Source organism: Nomia melanderi, chromosome 13, assembly GCF_051020985.1.
Source record: "Nomia melanderi isolate GNS246 chromosome 13, iyNomMela1, whole genome shotgun sequence".
Classification (NCBI taxonomy): Eukaryota; Metazoa; Arthropoda; class Insecta; order Hymenoptera; family Halictidae; genus Nomia; species Nomia melanderi.
Window position 1 is genome coordinate 5,668,627 of NC_135011.1, and position 25,401 is coordinate 5,694,027.

Sequence of the window (25,401 nt, forward strand, 5' to 3'; positions counted from 1 at the left end):
CAATAGATAAAGAATAATTTTCCACGAAAAAAAATAGAAAACCATTCTGCAACAGCAACATCTACTGTTCCTTTCTTCATGCAATTCCTTGAAGACCCACTCAAACATTTCAAAATAATTTCAAAGAACTCCAAAAAAAAGGTGAAAATACAAAAACAATAAAATATTTGAGTGGACTTCGTTTTTCGTCCAGACTTAGAGCCATAGACAAGCTTATAATTTCAAATATCAATAATTTTTTACTTAATATTAATCGTATAAAATATATTGCATAAAATATCTGGCTCTATTTTAAATGTTAATTTGAAGGAAGAGACAATAATAGCCTAGTCTGTTCTAATAAATATATAAGATAAAATAATATAAAAGAATAATTAATATTTGCTTAACACGAGTATACATGCCCTCGTATATTGCTATGCTCGTTTTAATGAAATAAAAATTTTTTGTTCAGTGACTCACCGGTTGATGAGCACTCTGCAACCCTAGGCAGCTGAAAATTACATCGAAATATATTTTATTTATTTATTTTAATATTTATATATAAACATTAATTCAACACACGAATAAAATGAAAATTAATAAATTGAATTAAATCGTATATGTTTATATCGTATTTTTATAATTTTCAATGGTGTTAAAGAAAAAATCAAATATTCTTTAGATATACGTAATTTAAATAAATAATTATTGAATGTAGCTATTTATACTCACCAGGTGACGTTGAGGTAATTAGCTGCCAATTTTCTTCCTTTAGGTGAATTTACTTGAAGTATCACATCTGCAACGAAAAAAGAAATCAAATCTTTAGTATAAAGCCCAGATATTTTAATACAAGACTTTATATTTTGCAAAAATTTCAAATCGTTGAAGTCAATACTTCGAACTCACTTTTCTCTTAAATTAATGGCAGAACCGTGACAATAATTAGTTCACAATGTTCTTTTTGCGTTAAATTTACTTTTTTCATAAATTCGAGTGGCAGAAATACTGATAAATTAACTGAAAAACGAAAATTATTACGGAGCGAGATGAACGCGACTTTCCAAGTACGAAATTCAAACTTGACCGTTGCTGTTCGAACGCGATTGGCCGGAAACGTCGAGAAACTTCTGCGCCATATTCATTTGCTATTTGAATACCGCAGATATTATATTGAAATTTCTATCTTACTTTTCGTTCAAATTATTAAAAAATATATACCACTAAATGGCTCCCAATATTTGTTTATAGTTAATTTCACGGTTTTCATACAATTAAGCTACAAGAACACTAATAAATGAACTAAAAACGAAAATTTCAAAGTGCAAGAGGTACGAAGCAATTCTAATCTAAATTTGGCGAATATGGCGTTACAAGTTCTACCCTTTTCGAACGCAAATGAATAAAATCGAAATTATCGAATAAAATCCTAAATTACTTCGTTTAATAATTAAATTACCGAATAACTAAGAAATGTTAATCACGAGTAGCAATTTTACAGAATATCAACGTAAGGGAATACGAAATATGAAAAAGAGAAGTACCGAAGAGAAGAACGCCAAAGTGAAATGAAATCGAAGTTCATACTTACATTTTCCTGCAAAAAAGTCCGTTAAGTTGCTAGAAACCATAGCCCGCCACTTCAGAAACACTTGGGCAGTTGATTCTACGGTTTCTGGTCCACGAAGCCCGATTAAAACTTTTGAAAAAATAAATAATTGTTTGCTCACGGACAAACGACGCGATCACGAAGAAATCCCAACGGCTACTGTGACGTAATGATACGTCTTGACCGTTTAGCATAAATTAGGGAACGTGATTGGCTGAAAACAATACATGAAATAGTTCCTTATGGGTGTCATGGTGGGGGTATTCCCTTCCGTGAACCATTTCTTATGACAATCGTAAGAAACTCGAGATTTATTCAAAATTAGACTAATTACCATATCACCATAATCAACGAAAGGGTTCGTTAAATAACAAGTGACTTTAATTGTTTGCTACAAGCATTTGAAACTAATTAGAAGATCGACATACACTTCCAACGACTCCCAACATGGATACAATCAATCATACGAAAGTCACGTCAGTTTCCAAGTGATTTCTCCGTTAGAAAATTAAATAATATTAAATAATTTACCCAATTATCGTCTCTTCATTCTTCATTTTATAACTTAATGCCACGTCACCCGCGAAACACTCGAAATATTCACCGGAAAATGAAAATTAAAGATGCCACCGATCTGAGCAAACAACGCGTAACGACACCGAGTTGCAACTAAACATCCAAGCTACAGGATTGGTTATTGGATGGCATACCCAAGCAAGGAACTATTTTGCACCCTGATTGGTTAACACTCCCGCGCAAAATTGTTGCCACGAAGAATTAATGAGTAATTATCACTTTTATTGAACGACATTTTATTTCGTTGAAAAATTCGTAGAAAAACAATGGAAATTGAATCGTAGATTATTGAAATATACGGAAATGTTTATTTCGACTGAAGTGAACGATCGGAAATATTTACGAAAGCTGGATAATGATGGCCCAACTGTATCTATCTCACACGATGAAACCTGATACCCTACTGTTTTGATACTTTCAGTCTTCCTGACGAGACACAAAACTTTGCTTCTTATGCACTTTATGCAAGTGGTAGTTTAACATTTGCAAGAAAGAAATATATTATTTGATTTGTTGTAAGAATTATTCACTCATCAAATCATAGGACACGTGATGCAGTTTGACACAGTCGAGAGGTTGATCCGGTATCATTAAATTTGTGATGTAGAAGTTGATTCTGTATGAATCATTAATTAGACAGTAATAGCATTGATAAAAAGGAGATTATTATTAACGAACACTTTTAAATCCATTGGCAATACAGAAATTTTATCACTTTTGTAATATCGATGCTGTACTTGCGTCATGAACATCCAGTGGCAGTTAAACATCATTAAACTTGCTGAATTGTAGATTCGTAATGACTTGACGCTTCGAATACCATGATATGTTAATAAAAATCACACTTGTCAGTTATAAATGTGTTTAAATATAATTGACACTTACGCTTATTCTCATTATATGTACATCTACTTCAATGATTAGTTATATGACTGACCGTCGTCTGACACGAAGGCGCTATAATCTTGAGTCGCTGGTATTAAATTCCTTCATTACCGATACTTACCACTTGTTGATTTAGATAAATTATAAAATACCACTGACGAGGAACCGGAATAATTAATCAGCAGTTATTCAAAAAGTTACAAACAGTAAAAGAAATCACTAATTCCTCACTTTGTGAACAACTACCTAAAAAGTTTCACTTAGATAAACAGAGTTTCATCAGATTTCAATTTATTTTTAGCCATTAAACGAACGATCTTCATAATTGCTACGCGAATTCTGCATAAAATCTGTAAAAGCTTTTATCGATTTTCCATGCATTCAATCTTTAGATTGAAAACATTGGCATTAATGATATTATTTTAAACTGTAATAGTGTTCTGATATATATACACAGCTTGAATATATTTCATTTTTTAAAACACACTGTTGCAATCTCGGTGATTTGTATTCGTACTCGTTAAACAGGTTTGAATATGTAAAAGCGAGTTTCTCAGCAAAAAGGAAGATTGAAAGATCATCTCGAAGGGAACGGAAAAGAAGACGTGATAAATAAATCGTGAAAAAAAGATTTTTTGAACGACATGTTCCAGCGTATTTGTCGCGGTGGCGATACAAAGGAGACAGGTCATCATGGAGGCAATGGACTCTTAACACGAAAAACCATGCGTGTAGCACTTTAGTTAACGATGGTCGAGCGTTCGTGAATAAAACATCAGACCAATGGTGCACAGTATTTGATACTGAAGAATACTTTAGCAAAAAGGACTTTTCAATGTCCGAAGGTTGCGAAATACAGATTAAACAATATTTTGTTCACATGTAAAGCCAAGTGAATCGCAATTTAAAGAATAAGCGTCCTCAAGGCGTAGATAAATTGAGAAAATATTGAGAAATAGAATAAATCTTACTAATTGTAAACTGTTCGTTCTGTTTCACTAGGATATCCACATTTTCCATAAATTAGACGTAATAAAATCTCGCAATGGTTCGATAGTACAGAAACTGACACTCTATGAATTACGTATGGGTTTAGAAAGTATTAATGAATCACGAGTGTTAATAAATTACGTTTCTAAATTTAGTAACCATCGAAGTGAGGAAGTGCTATTAATTCGGATAACTTTATGGAGGTTGTCAGAAAAGCAGGAATCTATAAAAATATCCGACCTTTGGTAGAGATCAAGGTCTGCAGAGGTGTTCAATGTGACGTCATAATCGACACAGGATCGTTTCTAATGACAGGTCTTTATCAGTCGTCGCGTGGAGTCGAGAAAAAGAAAACTTCAGTATCTATGGTGTCTCGCTGAAAACGAAAACTGGTTTACGATCGTGCCGGCTGACCTTGTCTTTTTTCGCGAGACGTGTTAGCGCCATTGTTGGGATACTCTCGTGAATCTTTCTTCGGTGCTGTTTCATACTATCGGCAGATTTAATCCTCAATAATTAATGAGAAATACTGAGGAAAGATCGTTTCATTTGCGTCATAAGGAAAACGTGGGATAACTGCAAAGAAGATAAAATTATCAATTGTGAAATATATAATCAAAGATTTTTAGAAGGTATTCCGTACACTGAAGGATATAAACATTGTTAAAGAAGCTGCACGAACTTCTATGCTCGACAGTTTTCAATATGGCGTCGAAACTTCTCGCGAAACCTAGTAAGCCCAAGATTGACTTGGGACGTGTAAAAAATGTACGATTGACATAGCGTTAAAAGTACATATTAAGCAAAGTAAACATTAAACAAGAGATCTCTCAGAAGACGCAGTTGTACGCTGTTGATCTACAACATTCCCAAAGTGGCCGCCATTTTCCCATATACAAACGCTCAGCCTTAAAAACGTCGCTTTGGAAACCTTGACTCAATGAAACGAATCGTTATCAGTCAAATAACCATAATATTTTATCAATCTTATTCGTACATGTTAACGAATAACAGTTAATAACGTGAAAAATGTTTCCTGAGTACCTATTAGCGGCCTCGCTCGCAGTGACTCACCAACTTGCTCGCGGAAGGTTGTCATATTTACTTGATCGAATTACGCGGGAATCTCAAACTTTTTAGCCAAACGAGGAACAATATTTCTCACTTTAATTCACTGAAAAGAAAATAAGAATTGCGCAACAGTCTTTAGCCTGAATCGTTACCACGAAAGCACGCGAGCAAGCTTATGAGTCATTGGAGATAACGTCCGATCGTAAAATCCTTACAGCTCGTTCGCCGCGACGCAGCCTAACAATTCGAATGTCCTAACGATCCCATTGACCAATTTCTCTGAACGCAAAACGGAGTCAACAAGGAGTTACAACCTCTCTAAACAGCGAAACTGAAAGTGTCCTTAATTTAAAGCGATCCCCGTCTCCTGGTTCTTTGTGCGCCTTTAATCGTCACGAGGAAAGTAAATAGGCATTGCGTAATGTGACCGAGGAACGAACAGATCCGCGGTTTCCTGAATCCAATCGATCGATCCATCGCAGTTTCATAACTGTTTCTTGTCTTCGTCTCCGTTTAACCGGAAGATCGCAAATGGGCAGCAATTTGTTCGACGAATCTCGGTGCTAATCAACTGTAGAATTAATGATCCACTTGTCTGGAATTGTTCATGCGTCAATAGGATAATCTTTAACCCAGTTTCGTTTAATTGCGGCGCTTTTTTATTGCGATCGTCTTACGGTTAATGCGTCTACCGGTGAAACGACGTCATTCGATTAACAGGAAGTGGCGACTGTGAATTCTAGCTTATCGATAGACGCGGAGTTATTTAGCAAATTGATGTAACCACGTGGGGATAATGAATTTGAAAGCGTTTTTCGCATATTACGTTCAGCCTCGTTGCTTCGGGTTAGTAGTTCACAACGTAGTATACGCGCGTACGAAAGAAATTGTGTAATGACGGAGGAAAGTATATTTGTGAGAAGAATATGACTATAGAATCGAACTTGTGGTTCGTACTGAACATTTTTTTCCTGTTTTCTAAACATTGTTCTGTAAGCATACATTAAGTTAATAACCTTTATCTTTAATTTTCATTGATATTGAGTTGTGTAAACATGATTATAAACATTCTTTTATAAGCATATATTAAGTTGTTAATTTTAAGTTTTAAGTTTTATTAATATTCAGTTATATATAAATATATGTATGCTTATATTAAGGTAAAGACTTTTATGTAATAATTGATGTAATGTAGTTTTTATGATGAGCGATAATTTGTGGTGATTTATGTGTATTTAGAATATTGTAATTAGAAGCTGTAGTAATTATGATCGATGGAATTGCGTTGCCAGGTGCTACACGATGGACGAGTGAAAATAGGCTGGCAACCACTGATTCGGGCAGTTTTATATGGATTTACTGTTGATTCTTGGAATTTTTTCGGGATTACGTAGATATAAATATTGATACCGAAGTAAAGTTACTTTTTCAAATTCATATTCGGTCTGTCATATTTCAACCTGTCTCCTGGTGATTCAACTCCTGCGAGCCAGCCTAACAGCCACTATTTCGAGGTGCCATTAACTTAATATACGATTGTATTCAAAGATTTTCATCTGGCTGCTCAAGACTTTAACATCATTCCATGAGATTCATTCTTAATCTCTGTCTGATCAAAATCAACTGTAGAAATCACATTCACCGGGGAAAACGTCAATGCGAACAGGTTATCGAAGATGATGTAAAATACTCCAGACTTTAAACCTATAACTGACATTGCAGTTTTAAAAATAAGTAATTTCCATTTCAGTTTAACTTGTTCTTTTTATAATCGTTAGATCTTTTTTTCTGTAGTCAACTGCAATCTTCTTTTTAATGGCGTTATTTATGTTCGACAGCGATTAACAGGAATCTTCAACGTGGAATCAATTTGCGATATTTAACAATAATCATTCGTAAGAAGTTCTTGTTACACGTGTTGTCTCATACGTACACGAGATGATACTTATTAATGCTTAATGAATTTTTTTCGAAGTGTACGTAAAGTCTGGTATGTCAGAATATTCCAATGAATATGTAACAGATATTCGAAGCAAAAAGATAATGAGTATGTATTAAGCTCTACGAACGTTGTCTTAAACTTCGAAATGTTACCAATTATTTCTTTAAGTTTCATTTAAATCAGTGAAACAGTAGTGACAGAAAGAGGAAACATTGGAGAACATTCAAATAAAGTATTATAATAATATTTACTCACCGAATGAAATAAAGCCATTCTCATTGTTCAATTTCAATCCGTATTTATACGATATTTCATGTTGGATGTTCGATGTTTTCGAAGCCACAACTTCCGCCTTCTTTTGCCATTCGCTTTTGTAACAAAAACAAGATAGCGTTGGCGCCTCCACGCTTTCGGATGTAATCGCTGAACTCTGCCGGTTTTTGAAAACATTGTTGCAATAATTACCTCACCCGTTGATGTCAACATCTCGAAAACAGTACGCATCCGTTATCCACGTTTCATAGCTCGGTGAGTCGACGAGAAAGTCATTAAGACGTTGAATTTACGGGACTATCGTGTACACTTTCCGCGCCACGCTTTGATGTTTCACTGAAAACGGCAGAACTCCGCGGAACATTTGTGTTGCAATTGAATTCCCATCGCTGATGCAGCATATAGAGTGGTGATTAATTCGCAACATGAAAAATGCTTTCATTTTAGATGGTCTATCAATTTCTAAACTCTGGTGTAACGGACGTGCAAGGTAATAATTGTACTGTACATTTTGTGTATTTGAATCTTGAATAATTTCGATGAATCATTCAAATGATTTTCTTTTGTATTTTGTTATTGTAGAAACTAGTATTTTTAAATATCAATCTGTAAACGTCATTTAAGAAGAATTTATGTTAAGTTTCGAAGATGTTCATTTCGTTTCATTTTATTTGTTTCAAAAAATTAAATGAAAAAAGACGTTTATACGTATTAAGAAAATGGCGACGACCGAAGACGTAAGAAAGACGTCAAAAGAGAGTTCTGATATCAATAATTCATCGTCATTTGCATTTTGATAAAAATAAGGAAGATTATTTACGTCACAGAGACTCATCGTTTTAATCATTCATGCGAAACGCGTTCAAGATCACGTAAAAAAGCCGAAAAATACGTGTCCTTCCCTTGTACAGTTATTCGAATTCCGTACGTTTGCATCTATTCACAGTATGTTTATAGTTTAATCACAAATACGTAACATAAAGAAGGATTAAAATAACATACAAATTTCTAAACACAATAAATATGTAAATATTAATTAGTTATGTTACAGTAACAATATTCAAATAAATTTCCATAAAAGAAAAATAATTGAACGTTCTCTTTCATAAATCTAACGAACTGGACATTTTTTTATTATGTTTCCCAAGTGAAACAAAAAATGAACGTGTCCGGCGCGCTTAATAATAAGAAATAGTTAATGTTCTATTTAATGCGGTAAAAACATCAATTTCCATGCGTTTAAGAATAGTAAAATAATATTCAGTCCATCAATATTATTCGTTTAACATTACCCAATACACAGTATCGTTTGTTTTTTATTTCATTTTTTTATCTTTTATTCCACTTTTTACTTTATCCTGTAGTTTATTCAATAAATTAAAGAATATATTTTCGCATAGCGTAATAGCTATCTTAAAGCTGAATCGTTCATAACAATTATTCCACTTTACTTCTCTTTTTGTGTGATCGCACGCTTGCCTTTTCTTCTGTAACAACGATGTGTTGTTATTCTTATTATTAATCACACTTTCCGGAAGACCATAGCCGTGCACTTCGTTAACGACCGTGGAGTAGGCTTGTTTCCTTGACTTCAAAGTGATTTTTATATTGTCCCGATAGCGCAGCTGACAGTTACAGCAAACAAATCATTACCGCAGTTACCGTGACGCAAAACTTCTTGAATGGAACAATGACAGCACTTGCGACTCGCATCTTGTACGAGAATTTGAAAGCTGCACTCGAAAAATGTTTATTTTGATCTCTTATTATTTATACGATTAAATATATAAGAATAAATAAAATAATTACAACTAAAATACAAATAAAAGCAATAATAGAATAATTAAGTTAATATCACGTTTCACTGAATTTCCCGTTCACCGCAGTTTATCCGCACAACGCTCACTCCTTTATATTTTCCTCTTGTCGCCTTCTTCTTTGATGTTTTTCAACCTGATCTCCATTTTCCATTAAAATCACTCTGTACGCTTTAAAGGAATATCTATAAATATATAATTTCCTTGAAAAGTCGCATGTGCTACTTAAACCGTACCATCGATGCTTGTTGAACATTTTCGAAAAAAATAAACCTAGTTTGCGTTTCAATGTCAGGAATAATATTTGTCAGTCACGTTAAATGTTGGACATTCTAAGAAGAATCCTTAGAAGCATCGGTACATATTTTTCACGTACTAAACAAATTTATCGACTGACGTAACAGCGTCTAAAGTGGATTGTCAATCATAAACGGGATGATTTGCAAGTTGGCAAATGAATACACATTATCCAATTTTTTCCCCTTTATTTCTTTCCGACGGGCACTTCATCATGTGCAATTACTTGTATCCTTAGACCTGCATTTGCATACACTGGCCAGTGCTAAGGACAGAGTTTTTCTTGCACCCGCCATTTCTGTCAACGAAGCAATGAAATTAATGGCGGTATAATCGCTGTATATAATTGCTATAAGCCGCACTGGCACTGATGGTTTTGTTCCTACCACCAGAACTACATTTCACGCTACCGGAATATCTGTAACTCGTGATTCAACGTTTCGTCATTCACGAACTCGCTTTGTCTACCGTTGCATTATTCCTGGAAAATTTGCGCGAATGTCAAACAGCGGGGATCTTCGGTCGATTTCGAAACGAGATTCACGTTATTGCCGGCGAGAAGGAAGACTATCGGATGATTAAATCGCCAATGTTTACGCGATGTTTCATTCCCGCTGATTCGTTGGTAAAAACAGTACTCGCAGTTTAACACATTCGTTTTCCATGTGATTCAAGTTAAACTTTCGACTACCATTTTATTAGAATTATGCGACGATGGTATCGCGAAATCCGGTTTCAGGTTAGCATTTCATTGGACAGTGAGTGAAATAACAAGCCAATATAGAAAACATCAATATACAAAATACAGAAAATTTTCAACCTAACGACGGACCTAACTATTACGTGTTTATTTTTAATATGAATGAAATATTATTTGTATAGTATCGGATCTTTGATCTTTAACATTCTATTCTTTTTCTACTAAATTATTAATAATAAAGAAGATTCATCAAGCATAGTCGCGAAGAAGATCATAGGAGTCAAAGTTTTAATGAATCTTAACTTCAAAGCAATTGGCATTTTGAAAGTTTACGATTAATCCTCAGTTTTATTAATGCACCTTTAAATTCGTAATCTGTATTAATTGGTAAACAGTAGCTTCTGACGAATTCTAAATTCACTGCACGACGCGTAGATATTAACATACACGTTCACGAAAATATGCAGTTTGGTAATAATCGTTGGCAAACTTCTGACCTGATTTCTAGTCGAATTTCACTCGTTTCTGCACCGAGGAACTCTTCCCGCGTGGCTTTGTGTTTGTAACCGGCTTTTTCTGCGCTAAACGGATACACGTTAAGCGAGCGAAGTAATTGACGAGCCGCGCGAAAATTCACTGAACTCGACCGGTGATTTCAATGCTGGACAGAGAGTTCGGCGTACGCGCGCACCAGCGCGATTTGCATAAGCCTCTCCCGTAGTTTCGCGCCTTGATCGTAGAAAAGTAATCAATTTGCGAAATACAGTTTTCTTTTAATAGTTGCATAATACGCGATGACTTCTACAGGTTGTTTTTGTAATAAATTGAATTCTAAGTCGGTGAATTGTCGATTTTATGCGTTTATAGCCCATTCACGATTATCAAACACTTTCTCCGTTGGTATCTTCAATAAATCCTTTGTTTTTCGTAATGTAAGAGGCGTTGAATGCTTATCAATTAATTTAAGAGAATTTACAATTGTACAGGCGTTGATTTAGTATCTACACACTGTCGAGAGTGTGCGAGCTTGCATTTTGTTTGAGTGATCAGATTCCAAGATACCTACAACGTAGATGCTTGACGATGGTCAAGTCATGGTCACTTTTTTGGCACGTCAAACTAAGAAAAGACATTTTTAGTTTCATTCTATAATTTTTTACGTTGCAATCTTTTATTCATTGTTTACGTATTATCAGTAAATGCATATATAAAATGAGATTTTGTTAAGATAGTAATCTCATTAATATGTAAATGATTTCAGGTCCGCTAAAAAACGTTTCATTACTTCTGAGGAAGTATTCCAGTAGATATTTCATAAAATGACAGGTGTCATTATACTATACATAATTCAAAGTGCTAAATGCAATGGACAGGAGATAAATAATACAATTCTAATTCCCTCATTAAATTCACTTCACTCTGCTTTCCGAATATTTTCCTTAACACACAAAAATATTCAACAAAATAATATTCTGTATTTTCTAAAAAAAAAATTCTCCAAAGTAATTCAACCCCTCGATTCACCTTAAAAATTTTAAACTTGGTACATCCAAGTGTTATTTATTTTGTTCGAACATAAATTAAATATTTCTTTCCTATTATCAATTGTTGACCTTTCGAGTAAACCTAGACATACAATAACCATCAAAATTTCTTCTTTCCCTAACAAATTATTGACGATACAGTAGCTGTATCAATCGTACTTAAGAAATAAAGCACAGCACAAGGAATTAAAATCTTTATTACAAAAACTTTCTGCGTTCCATTAATTTTTGTATTTCAAAAGGATCACCTACAAAATTAGCAAAAAAGACTCCCTACTAACGATATCGACGAAAAGGAACTACCATTAATTCCAACGCACAACACACAAATACCTAGACAATCCCAAAGGAAACATACAGAACAGAACAAGCAGATCTAACAAGGACTTTCCATTGTTCGAAACCCTACGTCCCCACACGTAGCTCAGAAGCACGCTCCAAGCAACTGCATCGAAGGATCTGCTGGTCCCAGGGAATTCCGTGGCGCGTTTAAAAAAGGATAAACCAGATCGCAAAAAGAAAAAGCGAACGATCCTGAAGCCGTTCGGCTTCGGCGGCCGTGCTCTCCCGGAAAATTCTTCATCCCGCGAAACAACGCGGGCACTATTCAGAATAGCCAGGCTTTAGCCCCCACTTGCGAACTGGCCTGGCCATTCCAGCGGCTGTGCGCCTCGAGACGGCTTCGACATGAGTTGCACAACCATTTGATTCTCCATCCTGCGTCCAGCCGAGCCAGTTCACAGTGGCAACACGACCAAGCCGCTCGTGCCACTGCCACAAGGGTAGCTAAACGTCGCTGGATCCTCCGACGTTTCAAGTTTCGCGGGTATCGTTCTAACGGAATCGGTTTGTTGCGATTGCTAGCTGAGATAGTGATCCTGAGGAATAAATCTGAAACGGATCCTTTGGAGCTACACGTGAGGAGGATACTCGTTGCTTGAGTTTTGTCGCGGAGGACATCTGAAACTGGTTTGATCTAGTGGATCTACTGGAGGAAGATAAAGAATTTGGAGGCACTCAAAGTAGCCAGGATACTCGGAAGAGTTTTTTGGTTCTTTGTCTTGGAGGAGAAGTGATTTATAGTTAGTGGAAAGAGTTTAGGAGAATCCTTTCGAAGTGACAGGGGATTTTGCTAATTGCTTCGAGTGGTTTCTATTAGGAGGACCTATTAATATTCGTCTCAATTAGCTCTGTTAAAGTGTCCTTCAAGTGGTTCTGATTGGAAGAGGATTTGGATCTTTAGATTCGACCGAATAAATCGCTTGTTTTATTTTTCAAGTTGATCTCGTTTAATCAGTGAACAATAACAGTTCGATCATCTAGAAGAGGATTGGGAACTGTGGAGAAAAATCTGCACTTGGTTCGCAAGGGAATTCAAAGTGATTATACTCTGAATTTTCTAGAAGCAAGACGTAAAATCTATGTGGACAATCTAGTTATCTTGGATATTCAAAGTGTGGTGCTCCAGACGTGAGGAAGTGATCCAAGTGGAATCTTCCAGGTCCAAGTGGCCCACTGTATTGTGGATGATGGTTGTCGAGTCGTTTACAGTGAACAATCGAGTCGTGCGATGTAATTGATTCGACGCGCAGGAGCTCGAGGATTTAACTGTCGATCGTCTAGGAAGCTGAGAACCGGAGTTCATTGTCGTTGGATCGTGTTGCAGGTTAGTATTCATTGAGCGATCAGACTGACGAAAAGCGAAAGGGGAGAAGCATTGACCTGTTCACCGGGGAACAAAATGGCGGGGATGAGAGCAAAGAGTGCGTGCTTCTTTTAAATATCAAATTGCTGATGTAATTGAATCAGCGAAAAAACATGTACCACGTTTCATACGAATCCTCATTGAAAATAGCTTATTGATCAAACAGAAGGAAGTTAACTATGATTGAGTAAAGACGTCTGAAAAGTTTCTATAAACGAATTCGTAAAGTTGTATAATGTAGGTAATTGAATTTATAAAGTTATGCAAAGGGTTTATATAAATATTATTTTCTGCGCTGATTTTAGTATGTGGTCTACATTCTGAAGAAATACTGTAGGATAGTAAATGACAGCTTAGAAATTCCTCGTCAAGTTAAATTGAAACAAATGTATTGATTTCAACAGAAGATCAACATTGAAAACAGACAGTTTCGCAACCAAATAAACGACCGTGAAATGTAGTTCGCCTTGAAATTGCAAACGATGTAGTTTTAATTGACGTGAGTCGATGATTACAATGTATCATGTTGATTTCAAAGTATCATATTATCGCGGAAGGAAAATGTAAAACGTTAGGATAATCGTTTCAAAACAATCATTTCAAAGCAGCTCAGATCACGCGATGCTATAACGATAAATTTAATCGCAGGAGATTATAATTCGATTATCAGCTTGCAAATTTAATTACCATGAAACACGTGCGTATCGAATAAATATGCGGCAACGTGCGTATCGGATAAATATATGCAAAGTATTTTATTATGTAGGAAATAGACGACACTGACTCTATTTTCAACGCTAGAACTAGCAGATACATTAAAATAACTCATTCCGGAATTCTCCTTTCACAATAATTAAAAAGATAGATGTTTCTCTGATAAAATACTAAAGAAATTCTTCTAGTAAGTCTAAATACTCAACTATAAATCAATCGAACTTCCAATAGACGTACTTTTAGTGTTTCTATAGAAAAATTTGGAAAAGTCAACCTCACTGTTCTGGCATTAAGCTTCAATTAAAATAGTATCTTCAATGTTTTCCATCCACGTGGCTCCAAAAGAACTCAACAATATATTTTCAAATAGAAAATCTATCATAAAATTAAAATAAACGATAAATATATTAATTTCATGCGATATTCTTGCGTATTAAACTATATCTTCGACGAAGGGGGAAAGTTTGAATATTTCTTTCTATTTACAGTTCCTGTAATTGCGCCCGATGACGCACGGTACGTTAATAATTGCTAATGATAATGGGCACTAGCCTCGATCTCGATTTCCATACCTTGAAACGACACTGACTGTTTTTCTGCCAATTTTAGAGCAGCGCCTGAGTCCTGATGATGATAATTCTAGAAATTATACTAATCGCGAAACGGAGGAAATTAAATCTTCGCGGATGAAGCATAATGCGGTTCCGGGATTTTATGTAACGAATATGTCATTTTTCGTCGAACTGATAATCTAAATATGTAAAATCGATCGTCTATTAACATAAACTGTGCCGGGACTTAAGTGTTTCTTGTGCAGTTTTAAATTCCGTGAACTAAATCTTGTATAGTCACTCTATAGGATCTCATAGAGTACGCAAACATTTTATTTCCATTCTCTTACGCCTTGCAATAACATTCTCGTGTTTCTAACTATTTTTCAATATATATTTACAATCTCAATTTTCAGTAGACATTTTCTATAGACTTATAATATAACACAAACCAGCAAATACCTTCTATGTCTGTGTAGCCTTTCAATAAATTAATTTAAAGAAATACAGATCTTCACTTTAAAAGATACTTTACGCTCCGAACCGAATAATACACGTGTACGATAATATAATTTAGAAAAGTTAGAACAATTATAAAATAAAAGCTAGCTATTTAGAAAACTTATAAAGCAAAACGAAAACTAGATATTTAGAAAAATTATAAAATAAAAACAGTCAAGTGATGTGTGGACCGCACACCATCAAGCACCGATAATTTAATAATTCACGCGTTGCGTGCAAGAACGATTAATTACCGTTCAAATGATTAGGTATTTAGCCACGAGCAGCAAGAATGATCCGGATGTTGTACCCGACCTGAAACCCGGTAACATATTTTCTCGGTTTCACGAAGGATTTCTCTCATTGCTTTTATTTCTCCACGTGAGCCGGCTCCGCGGTTGCGAAAGATGCATCTGGCTAAGGTTACGTCTAATCGCTTTCCATTTCTTTGGACTTTCGCGTAAACAGCCGCCCGGGCCGCTCGTTTCTTTTTCAATGAACTTGCGCGGCGGCCTCTGCGCGCAAGGATACCGAGGATATTTGTCAGCCGTTTTAACCGGCGAGGTCGCGGCTCTTTGCAATTCCGTGATTGACAAACAAGATCTCGTTCCTCGTAATTCACCGGGAAGGTTACTGTGTACCCACGCCAATGCGAAGTACAAGAGTACACTGCGATGTATAAATATTTGGATGCTTATTGTGATCTTACTTTCACGAGTAGACTCATCAAATTTATTTTGCCATTTGGACGACGATGACTTGGTTAATTTTACTATCCTTTCATATCGATAACTTAATTTATTTGATTATTTTGATACCGACTGGTGGCTTTATTTTACTATTTTGATTTTGGTCGCTTAATTTCTTTGATTATTTTGATATCGATAACTTCATTCACTCGATTATTTCGACATTGATTGTTTAATGTTATTCCTTTGATGTCGATTTCCTTTCCGAAGAAACTTTTATTACACGAACTGAAAGTTGAGAACGTTTTAATGGTTTCTGTGTTTTTCTCCCCGACACAGGAACCAAGTTTCGTTTCCGTCGACTTTTTAATGAGATTTTAATGGTGGAATACGATTATGACGTATTTACTTTAAGCTTATACTCAATTAAACTGTTCATATTTTACGGTCGGGTTAAAAACAAGCTAACTGAAAGCACTGACATTTAAATAGCTTACTTAGTTTCAACTTAATTAGGATCACCTGATTGTCGATTGCAAGTCTGCAGCGTCTAATGTCGGCTATGATTGTGTAATCCTTGTCTACTATGTAAGTCGATCACATTTTAATTAAATGATCTGAAATTGAAAATGAGCTTTAGACATCTTGCCGAAAAGTTTCTCCTTCAAATTGTACATATTCGAATGAATTCTTTCGCGAATTATAGAAATGTTCGAAATGCCTTGCAGAAATAATTGCGCAAGACTCTTTAAACCTGATACTTTTGTGTAGATTAAAATGGAAATTAGATATACACATTTTTTAGTCACAGATCAAACGTTGTTGAATATTTATTCCTACCTTCCACGGAACCATATAAATTCTCGCCACGTTACGTAACGCAGATCCGAATATTACGAATCTTTCTCTCCATCAAAAAAGTTCAGTAGCTCGTAACAGCACGAGCGATTCGCGCCTGTGAATCTTTCTTAACTTCTTCGTCCCGTAAAAACGATATTCAACAAATGAACACGCACGATATCATATCTAGCCATCTCTTTCCAAAACAATACAACAAACTATTCACTCCGGTAAAATCAAAGTGTCAGCGGATCAAACCTTAAAAGGATCAGAACACAGACCTTGCGTCACATTCATTATAGTTATTGATGACTCAGCTGTCAAATTAACAGACACCACAGTGACACAACGTGTTTTGTATGAACGCGTAAATAAGGACAAAATCTTCCAGAGCAAACTGATGAGCAGGCATTTTTCCAACTGCACAGACGATGAGAAAACATTGACACGATCGAGTTACATCTGACAAATAAAAGTAAAGATCAGAAAAAGATTGGTAACATGAATAAAATTGAATAAAACGATCCGAAAGGTAAATCGTATCGGTTTAATATAACTGAATTCGATTTATTCCGTTCCTGGAAAGTAAACGAATTATATTGTAAACTTTCCTGCTAAATACTGCCCAGGAATGCGTCGAACAAACGTTCGAACAGTGAACAAATATCTTTCTACTCGGTGCAACTTGAATATATGCAAATAAGGTGACCGCAGAACTGGGTCATCAGTTTCTTCAAAACATTCTCGCGTCCCTGAAAAGTATCCGACGTGTTGCATTGAATCAGGGCTCGATTCCCCGAATCAGGGTTGCGTAACAAGGTCGATCGCTTTTTCGAAAACGAAAGTGGAGGGAAAAGGAGTACGGGCTGTGAGAGTTCGAACAGCGCGGACGACGATTGCGCGTGTCCGAGACCGTTTCACGAGCTGGCTGGACCAGCTGGAGATAGGTGAGAGTCTGTCGCTGCATTACATCACTAACGAATTACAAGATGCCGGCCATTACGTATGAACCTGTAGCGATTATCTCGTCCTTCAAGCGACATTTCTATATTGAGGTTTCTTTCGTTTCTCTTGGGGGCGGTCTTAGTTTCTAGCGTGAATCACCTTGACTCGGTGTTCACTCCGAAGACAGGGTTTATCTGTATTAACCATTTGTGCTGGAAAGACGTGCCACGCACGTCGAGGCGTTTCTATCTTAAAATACTCAATGATGTCTTTCTGACATTGATAATATTGTTGCTTTACGCCTATTAGATTACTTCGAAATGTATCACTCTATACAGAATGATTAACAAACAAAATAAGTGTACATATCAGCGTAAGATAGGTAAAAACAAAATTCATCGCAGGAGACTTTGATAAATTTCTCAATTCACTTCCAGCGCAAGTGGTTAAACATCGAAAGATAGAAAATATATCGAAATAGTTTTACAACATCCAATATTTGGAATTATTTAGGAAAATTGTATAGTGATTTATAGATTCTCGATATTTTGATATTCTTGTAATAGAAAAATAATAGAGGATATTAGATCGCTGTTATTGACAAGCTTAGAACTATTTTGAGTATTTTGAGGACCACGTTGCTTGTGAGTTCTTGGAGTATTAGGTTCTTCGCAATTTTAGAGAACTAGAATTTTTGAAAGATTTCTAGGTTTTGTTCCTTTGAATATATTAATCTTTGAATTTTCTCAGAATGTCTTGGAGTATTATAAATATGTGTTTTTGTGGTATCCGGGGCCTCTCGAAAAGGCTGCGGAGGAAATAATTAATTCATGATTCTGATCTTCGGTTTAGAAGCTCGGAATTTATTGAAAAACACAGTTTTAAGACACCCTATAGATTTTATTTGGTACGTTGTTTCATAGTAATGTTTCGCAAAACAGTTGAAACATTGGATGACTTGCGCTTTACGGAGATATGCAGAGGTGCACGTGGGCTGGAGACAGTCGAAGTCTGTTGTAACTCAGGTCGAGATCACTTTTACCTGCCGCTGTCTCTTGCCCACCTGCTACTCACACTAGGAAGTGCCTGAAACGTTTTATCTGAGATTTAAACATCTAACTTCGTGAAACGACTGATATATGATCCTGCTTTTGTTCGTGCTTTTACTGCAATCTATCGGGTAGACTTTGATATATCAATTTAGTGTTCTGAAAAAATGTGTTATTTATTCTATTGAAAACAGAAATATATAATTGACCTTATAACGTAAAAAAAGCAATACATTTCACTATTAAAGAATATTTATTTGAGTAGATATTAATAAGATATTTGATGTATTTAGAAAATGAAATAAACTTGTAATATAGTTTACTAATAATTCTATCTATATTTCTTTTGAATAATTATGTAACGTGGCTTGTATAAATTTGTCATTGTAGAAATGGAGACCACAAGCACTCCGCCGCCGGTATCAACGGCTTCCATAGAACTTAAAACAAGAAGAGCGCAATTTCAGACGCAAGCATCAACTTTGGATACTAGAAGAAAACAAGCGGTGTGCGTCAGGAGAGCTTACAAAAAATACGGTCCGAAAAGTAACCCCAATGTTATTCTAGATGGGCTGAACATGACTGTGCCGAAGGGCACAATGTAAGTTTCATTTAATTTAAAACAATGTTGAAGATGGATTTTTCAAATAAATTTTTCATACAAACTTTAAGTAAGGAACCTATATTTTGGACAGCTAGAATGATTTTAGTAAACCTTTTACGTTTGTATAACTCTATAAATGAGTTCATTATTTATATATTTATTTTATATATAAATATAAAATGAAGATTGTCAAAAGCAGAAATCAGAAATGAACGGTGAATTTTTATTTTGCGTGCCATCGGCTGAGAACTTGTTTGCGGAATCTATTAAAACGTTCAGAAGAATTTTTCGATGGAAGGTGTCGTTTGTGCTGACGTTGAAATCTCCACGAGTACGCTATACGCGAATGACTCTTGCCTCTGAGTCAGTCTACGCGCCGCCTCATCTTTTTTCAAAAATATATATTCATTATCGTGTCCTGTTCTCTGTCGGATCGTTTACAATTATTGTACTCTGCATAATTAGTTTTCAACACAAGTTGAGAGCAGTGTCTGGACGACGTGTAAAGTTCATAGCCATACAAATATTCACATCTGAGACGTGGAATGATCAGATAAAGTCGCACGTCGATTAAATTATTTTGTTTTTCTTGCTTCCCAAGTGGACACCTATTGAACAACATTCTACCTTATCACAAAAGTGCGCACAGTATTTAATACGTTGAACTTCGCAAGTAAACGAGTCGTAAATGCAAAATATCTTGTACCAAGTAACATTGCAATGAATGAGAAAGGTCGAATGGAATTTGTAAAAATCCTCATTCATGTAACTCATGAATAAATAATCTTATAATGTATTTTTACAGTTATAAGTATTATTTAAATACAAACATAGAAAAATCTATTAAAATGTGAAGTTATAAGAGTCCCTTTCAGTGACAAAAGATCGAGTTTTTCAGCTTCAGCTATGAAATTAATTGAAAATTAGAAACGAAAACACTTGGTCTATTGAATTTAACTTGAATTAAACATATTTTTGATTAGATACGGCCTACTCGGCGCAAGTGGCTGCGGAAAAACCACGTTGCTCTCGTGCATAGTCGGTCGAAGACGTTTGAACGCTGGCGAGATCTGGGTATTAGGTGGCAGACCAGGATCTAAAGGATCAGGTGTTCCTGGTCCACGCGTTGGCTACATGCCACAGGAGATTGCGCTGTACGGAGAGTTCACCATTCGGGAGACTTGCATTTACTTCGGTTGGTGCGCTGGCATGACGACCCACCAAGTCGACGAAAAGCTGGAATTTCTAATTAAAGTGAGATATTACTTCATCTTACACTACAATACTTAAGAACACAAAAACGTGACCTTCGTTTTGCAAAAATTGAAGGTTACTTCTATATAAACGGGTAATAAGCAATTAGCTTATAAAATCGAACTGCAACAAGTGAAACACAGTCAGAAAAATCGTAAAAAAAGGAAAAGATTACAGAAACCTTTGTGAAATTATAAAGGTCTGATTATTCTTACATCGAAAAATTTGAATCCTATATTTCATAGAATTGTAGCACGTTATAGAAAAGTCTTCCCTATATCAATGTTTTTATTTATAACAATAGTTTATATACAATGATGAATAATTAAACTAGTAAATATAACAGTGATCTACAAGATGATTTTCTCTTTTCAATAAGCATAAAAACAGTTTCTCCAATAATCACATTACCAATTTTAATCGAATCTCCACCAGGGGCACTACAAATTTATAGATTAACACTAGGTTTACGCGACAACTAGACTTGTATTGCATTTTCTAACCATTATTTAGCAAATGAATCGAATTTGATAATCCCCCATTTCCAAGATGTAAGTGAACGAACATTAATTTTTCTAGAAACAGAACAAGCCGCACAATAAACGTAAATCTAGTGTTAAAACTACCAAGCAATTAAATTGCCTTTTCGAAATTCCTCTAGAGAAACTTCGCGAGTGCATCTATTGAGACTTTAATTGATGTTCAACCCCATCTGTACATCGCTGCATCAATTTCTTGAGTAATTTCTCAGGGAAACGTCCGTTCTCTTTTTCATAATTGCAAGAAGAAGAAACCAGGAACGTAAAACCTAGTAGTTTTAGCGTTAAATGAATTACCAGCGATTAATCTCTTCTCGCGTATCGAATCGCCGAGACACGAATCGACTTTTAAAGACACCGTGTGGAACAGTTCTTGCAGCTGCCGACAGAAAATCGGATGGTGAAGAACCTGTCCGGTGGTCAGCAGAGGAGGGTGTCCTTCGCGGCTGCCCTTGTCGCTGATCCAGAATTATTAATTCTGGACGAGCCGACCGTAGGCGTGGATCCTGTTCTCCGTCAGAACATCTGGGACCACTTGGTGCATATCACGAAGGACGGCAACAAGACAATTATAATCACCACACACTACATCGAAGAAACGAGGCAAGCCGGTATAATCGGACTGATGAGGGGCGGCAAGTTCTTGGCGGAGGAGTCGCCGACGAAATTGCTGGAGATGCACAATGTAGAGACTCTCGAGGAGGTGTTCCTCAAACTCAGCAAGAGACAGAACATGGGTCTTCGAAGAAGAAGCAGCATCCTGAGCAGCGTCACCGGCGTACCTCCGGAAGTTGTACGTTGTTCTTAACGAATCGCGAAGGTTTTAGTAGATTCAGCTTGTTGAAAGATTGGAGGGAAATTATTAATTGTCCTATGATTTCTTTCTCGACTCTGATTGATAGTACTAGTTTGTCATTAATCATTTATTGGGAAAAGAGAAAAATTCTATGTTTATGTTTGCTTCTAAGCGTAATGATTGTAGAGGAATAATGTTGAATTCGAATGAATTGAGTAGTGTTTATGTTTGTCGAATGATTTAGATAGAATATTAATAGGTTTATATATAAAAAAGGAGTCTCTTACTGAGATCCTCAGAGGTCATTGAAAAATTTCGATTTTCTTGCAATGTTCATAATATTTTTCTTCAGCAGAGTCACTGGATATTTAGTGAGATTATATTGATAATTTCTTAGGACGTCGATGACGAGATGAGTGGCGAGTTCGGCGACAACGTCAGTGTCTCCAGTCGAAGGAAAAGCATTGCTCCCCCTAACGACGCTAATGTAATTATAATTTTTCGTTTGTAACGTCGTAAGCTTCTTTTAGAGATAAATTAAATATGATTCATCGAGTAGGTGCCAGAATTGCCACCGGAAGAGAAAAGCTCGAAGAAATCAATGGTGCTCGATCCCAAGCATATGAAGGCTCTTATATGGAAGAACTTCCTGTGGATGTGGCGTAACGTAGGGTGAGTGAAATAAATCAACGAAAATATTTAAAAAAAAAAGGGAACTTTCACGAAAGATTGATCGAATTAGAAACATGAAAAACCGAATTAAGTTGTTCAAAGTCTAAAATACTGTTCTTAGCTGAAATAATGTTTCTTTAAGCACGTTGAACGAAACCAATTGATTAATTGATCATTAATGATCATTCAACATCCAAAACCTCTTTCTTTTCAGAATAATGATGTTCATCATAGGTCTACCAGTCGTCCAAATTACCTTGTTCTGCCTTTCGATCGGCAAAGACCCACGGTATTTGAATGTAGCGATAGTTAATAAGGAATTGAATAGCAGTATGGATCCCTGTACACCAACAGTTGGCTGTGACTGGTCAAGATTAAGTTGCCGGTACCTCGAGTACCTTGAAAATCGAACGATAGTGTTTCAACATTATGATACGAACGAAGAAGGGGAGGAGGCAGTGAGACGAGGCAAGGCCTGGGCCTTCATATATTTCCCTGCGAATTACAGTGAGTCGCTTGAAGCAAGATGGGAACTGGGTAAAGATGCCGATTTCTGGAGCATCGAGTCGTCCAATATGTTCATCACCATGGACATGTCCAGTGAGTTGATACTTGTTACGCTAACACAGAAACCAGAACTGAATAACATTTAAAATAAAAATGTTACTTAGTTCATATCGAATTCAAATTATTTTAGTTACACGAAGCGTGAACTGAAATATTTTGATCTTGAATATCAAATAATCTGTGAAAATAGATTGAAAAAGGAAATGCTATTATGACACTGGGATTTATGATATTTTAGATAAAATAGTAATTAGTTATTTTGAATTATTAAATTAAATTACTTCATATTTCTTGTTTAGATCAGCAGATCAGCCAACTTCTTCAAAGAGATATGTACTACGCCTTTCAGAATTTCTCGCGGGATGTGACAGTGGCTTGTAATTACAGCCGGAAATTAACAAGTATTCCTGTGAACGTGAGTTAGTTTGTATATGAAAGGAATGATGAATGAAAAAACTAATGTAGACATTTGGAGTAACATGTATTTCACTGTGTACAGTTCGAAACGCCTATTTATGGTCCTCAGGAGCCTAACTTTACGGACTTTGCAGCACCTGGAATTATCTTAACGTAATACATGAAATACATACAAAAGAATACTATGAAATTTGCAAATTGACAAAGATGTTAATGTTTTAGAATCATCTTCTTCCTGTCCGTCGCTCTAACTTCGGGCGCCATGTTGCTGGAAAGGAACGAAGGTCTCCTAGAGAGATCTTTAGTTTCTGGTAAGGATAAAATCTGTTAGAAGTAACGACAATTATCACTGAAAATAATGGAAAAATAAGTAACCAAATATCTTTCTATCAGGTCTGACAGGATCAGAAATACTTTTCAGCCAAGTGATAACGCAGTTCGTGGTGATGGTAGGGCAAACAGTTATGGTTATCATAGTTGCCTTTGCATTCTTCAATATTACCTGCGAAGGTAACATAGGGTGGGTCAGTGTTCTGACTATCATGACTGGATTGTGTGGAATGTGTTTCGGTAAGAAGTCAACTTATTATTAATGATCCTTTTTGTTGTTGTATTATTTTTTTTTTCACTTCAGAATTTGCATCAAAGTAATACTTTTAGAACTATACTTATTTCTATATTATACAATTATATTATAAATAATTGTAGGAACAAATTAGGAAAATACTTCATTCAAACGTAGTTTAATAAGGTATTTTACTAATCCAAGTCAAAACAGTCTACAAGCATTAAACTTGTATTTACACATGACATAATTACAATATTATAAATATCTTCAACATAAATTGATTAATTTGTTTTGAAATTATCCATTTTGATGCATAATTATTGAGGTAAAACAGGCCTGCGAAGAATCAATATTTGCTTATGTCTAATGATTTTTATTTACAGGATTCGTCATTGCTTATGTCTGCAAAAACGAAACAAGTGCAACGTATATGGCGATGGGTTCTTTCCTTCCTATCGTGATGCTGTGTGGTATAATTTGGCCCATCCAAGGAATGCATGTTGTATTGAGGTACATCAGCTTCATCCTGCCTCTTACATTGAGCACAGAATCCATGAGGTCCATGCTAGCTAGAGGCTGGCCCATATCCAATTCAACCGTATACATTGGCTTCATTTCCACTTTAATTTGGATATGTATCTTCATGACACTCTCGATACTGTTAATTAAATTCAAGAAAGGATAGCATCGTGTACATAAAGTATAAACTTTAGGAATTAATGCAATTCACTGAAAGCTAGCAGGTCAGTTCCAAATATCTGTAACTTGGAAGTCCCAAAGGAACAATTTAAATACGTTCCTCAAGGTGGTAAAGTAAATGGTAAGTGAATAGTTTGAATGAGTTGCTTTCTGAACAGTAAACTTAATCTATTTGACAGTGTGAATCATCATAAGATTATTTTGGGGGAAGCGTGAATGAAATATGTGTTTAGAACGTAACATGTTCTTTGCTCAATATGGTCGTGTACTATTTATCATATGTATTCTCATACTATTAAGAAACGGTACTATTTATGCAGTGCGACGATAAGTGTTAAAATACGGAAAACGAATTTTGTAATTCATGATCTTTGCGTTCCGATCTCTCGATGTAAGGACACCAATGATCAAATTTAAAGCATTTTTACATACTGTTATAGTCAGTAAACATAGTCAATAGTCTTTTTTACAAATTGATTACACATTTAACAAATGTATATAAAGTCTTGTTAGTCAGACACCTAAATGAAGAACAATAAATATGATCAAGGAAAACCATACAAGAATCAAACGAAAATTATACAAATTATATTTAATAGTTTATA

At 35.6% G+C, this 25,401-nt stretch overlaps 1 protein-coding gene across 2 annotated transcripts; it reads left to right on the plus strand.

The window, feature by feature from the left end:
* The first annotated feature begins 12,336 nt into the window (after nucleotides 1-12,336).
* On the plus strand, nucleotides 12,337-25,349 carry LOC116424035 (ABC transporter G family member 23). 2 transcript variants are annotated; one of them, XM_031969941.2, is made up of 12 exons: nucleotides 12,337-13,352; nucleotides 19,071-19,281; nucleotides 20,268-20,538; nucleotides 21,448-21,870; nucleotides 22,271-22,360; nucleotides 22,433-22,545; nucleotides 22,760-23,145; nucleotides 23,412-23,527; nucleotides 23,612-23,682; nucleotides 23,752-23,840; nucleotides 23,923-24,099; nucleotides 24,481-25,349. In XM_031969941.2, exons 2-12 carry the CDS (start codon nucleotides 19,073-19,075, stop codon nucleotides 24,780-24,782), a joined length of 2,247 nt encoding a protein of 748 aa, XP_031825801.1. In that variant the 5' UTR covers nucleotides 12,337-13,352; nucleotides 19,071-19,072; the 3' UTR covers nucleotides 24,783-25,349. The 2 variants fall into 2 exon arrangements, with proteins under 2 accessions (XP_031825801.1, XP_031825802.1); XM_031969942.2 differs by lacking the exon at nucleotides 12,337-13,352 and adding an exon at nucleotides 17,610-17,633.
* Nucleotides 25,350-25,401: the final 52 nt, after the last annotated feature.

Coding starts and splice junctions, on each gene's coding strand:
- LOC116424035 (XM_031969941.2), top strand. CDS start 19,073: ATGGAGACCACAAGCACTCCGCCGCCGGTATCAACGGCTTCCATAGAA. Junction 19,282..20,267: donor ACTGTGCCGAAGGGCACAAT/GTAAGTTTCATT, acceptor ATTTTTGATTAG/ATACGGCCTACTCGGCGCAA. Junction 23,146..23,411: donor CATCACCATGGACATGTCCA/GTGAGTTGATAC, acceptor TTTCTTGTTTAG/ATCAGCAGATCAGCCAACTT.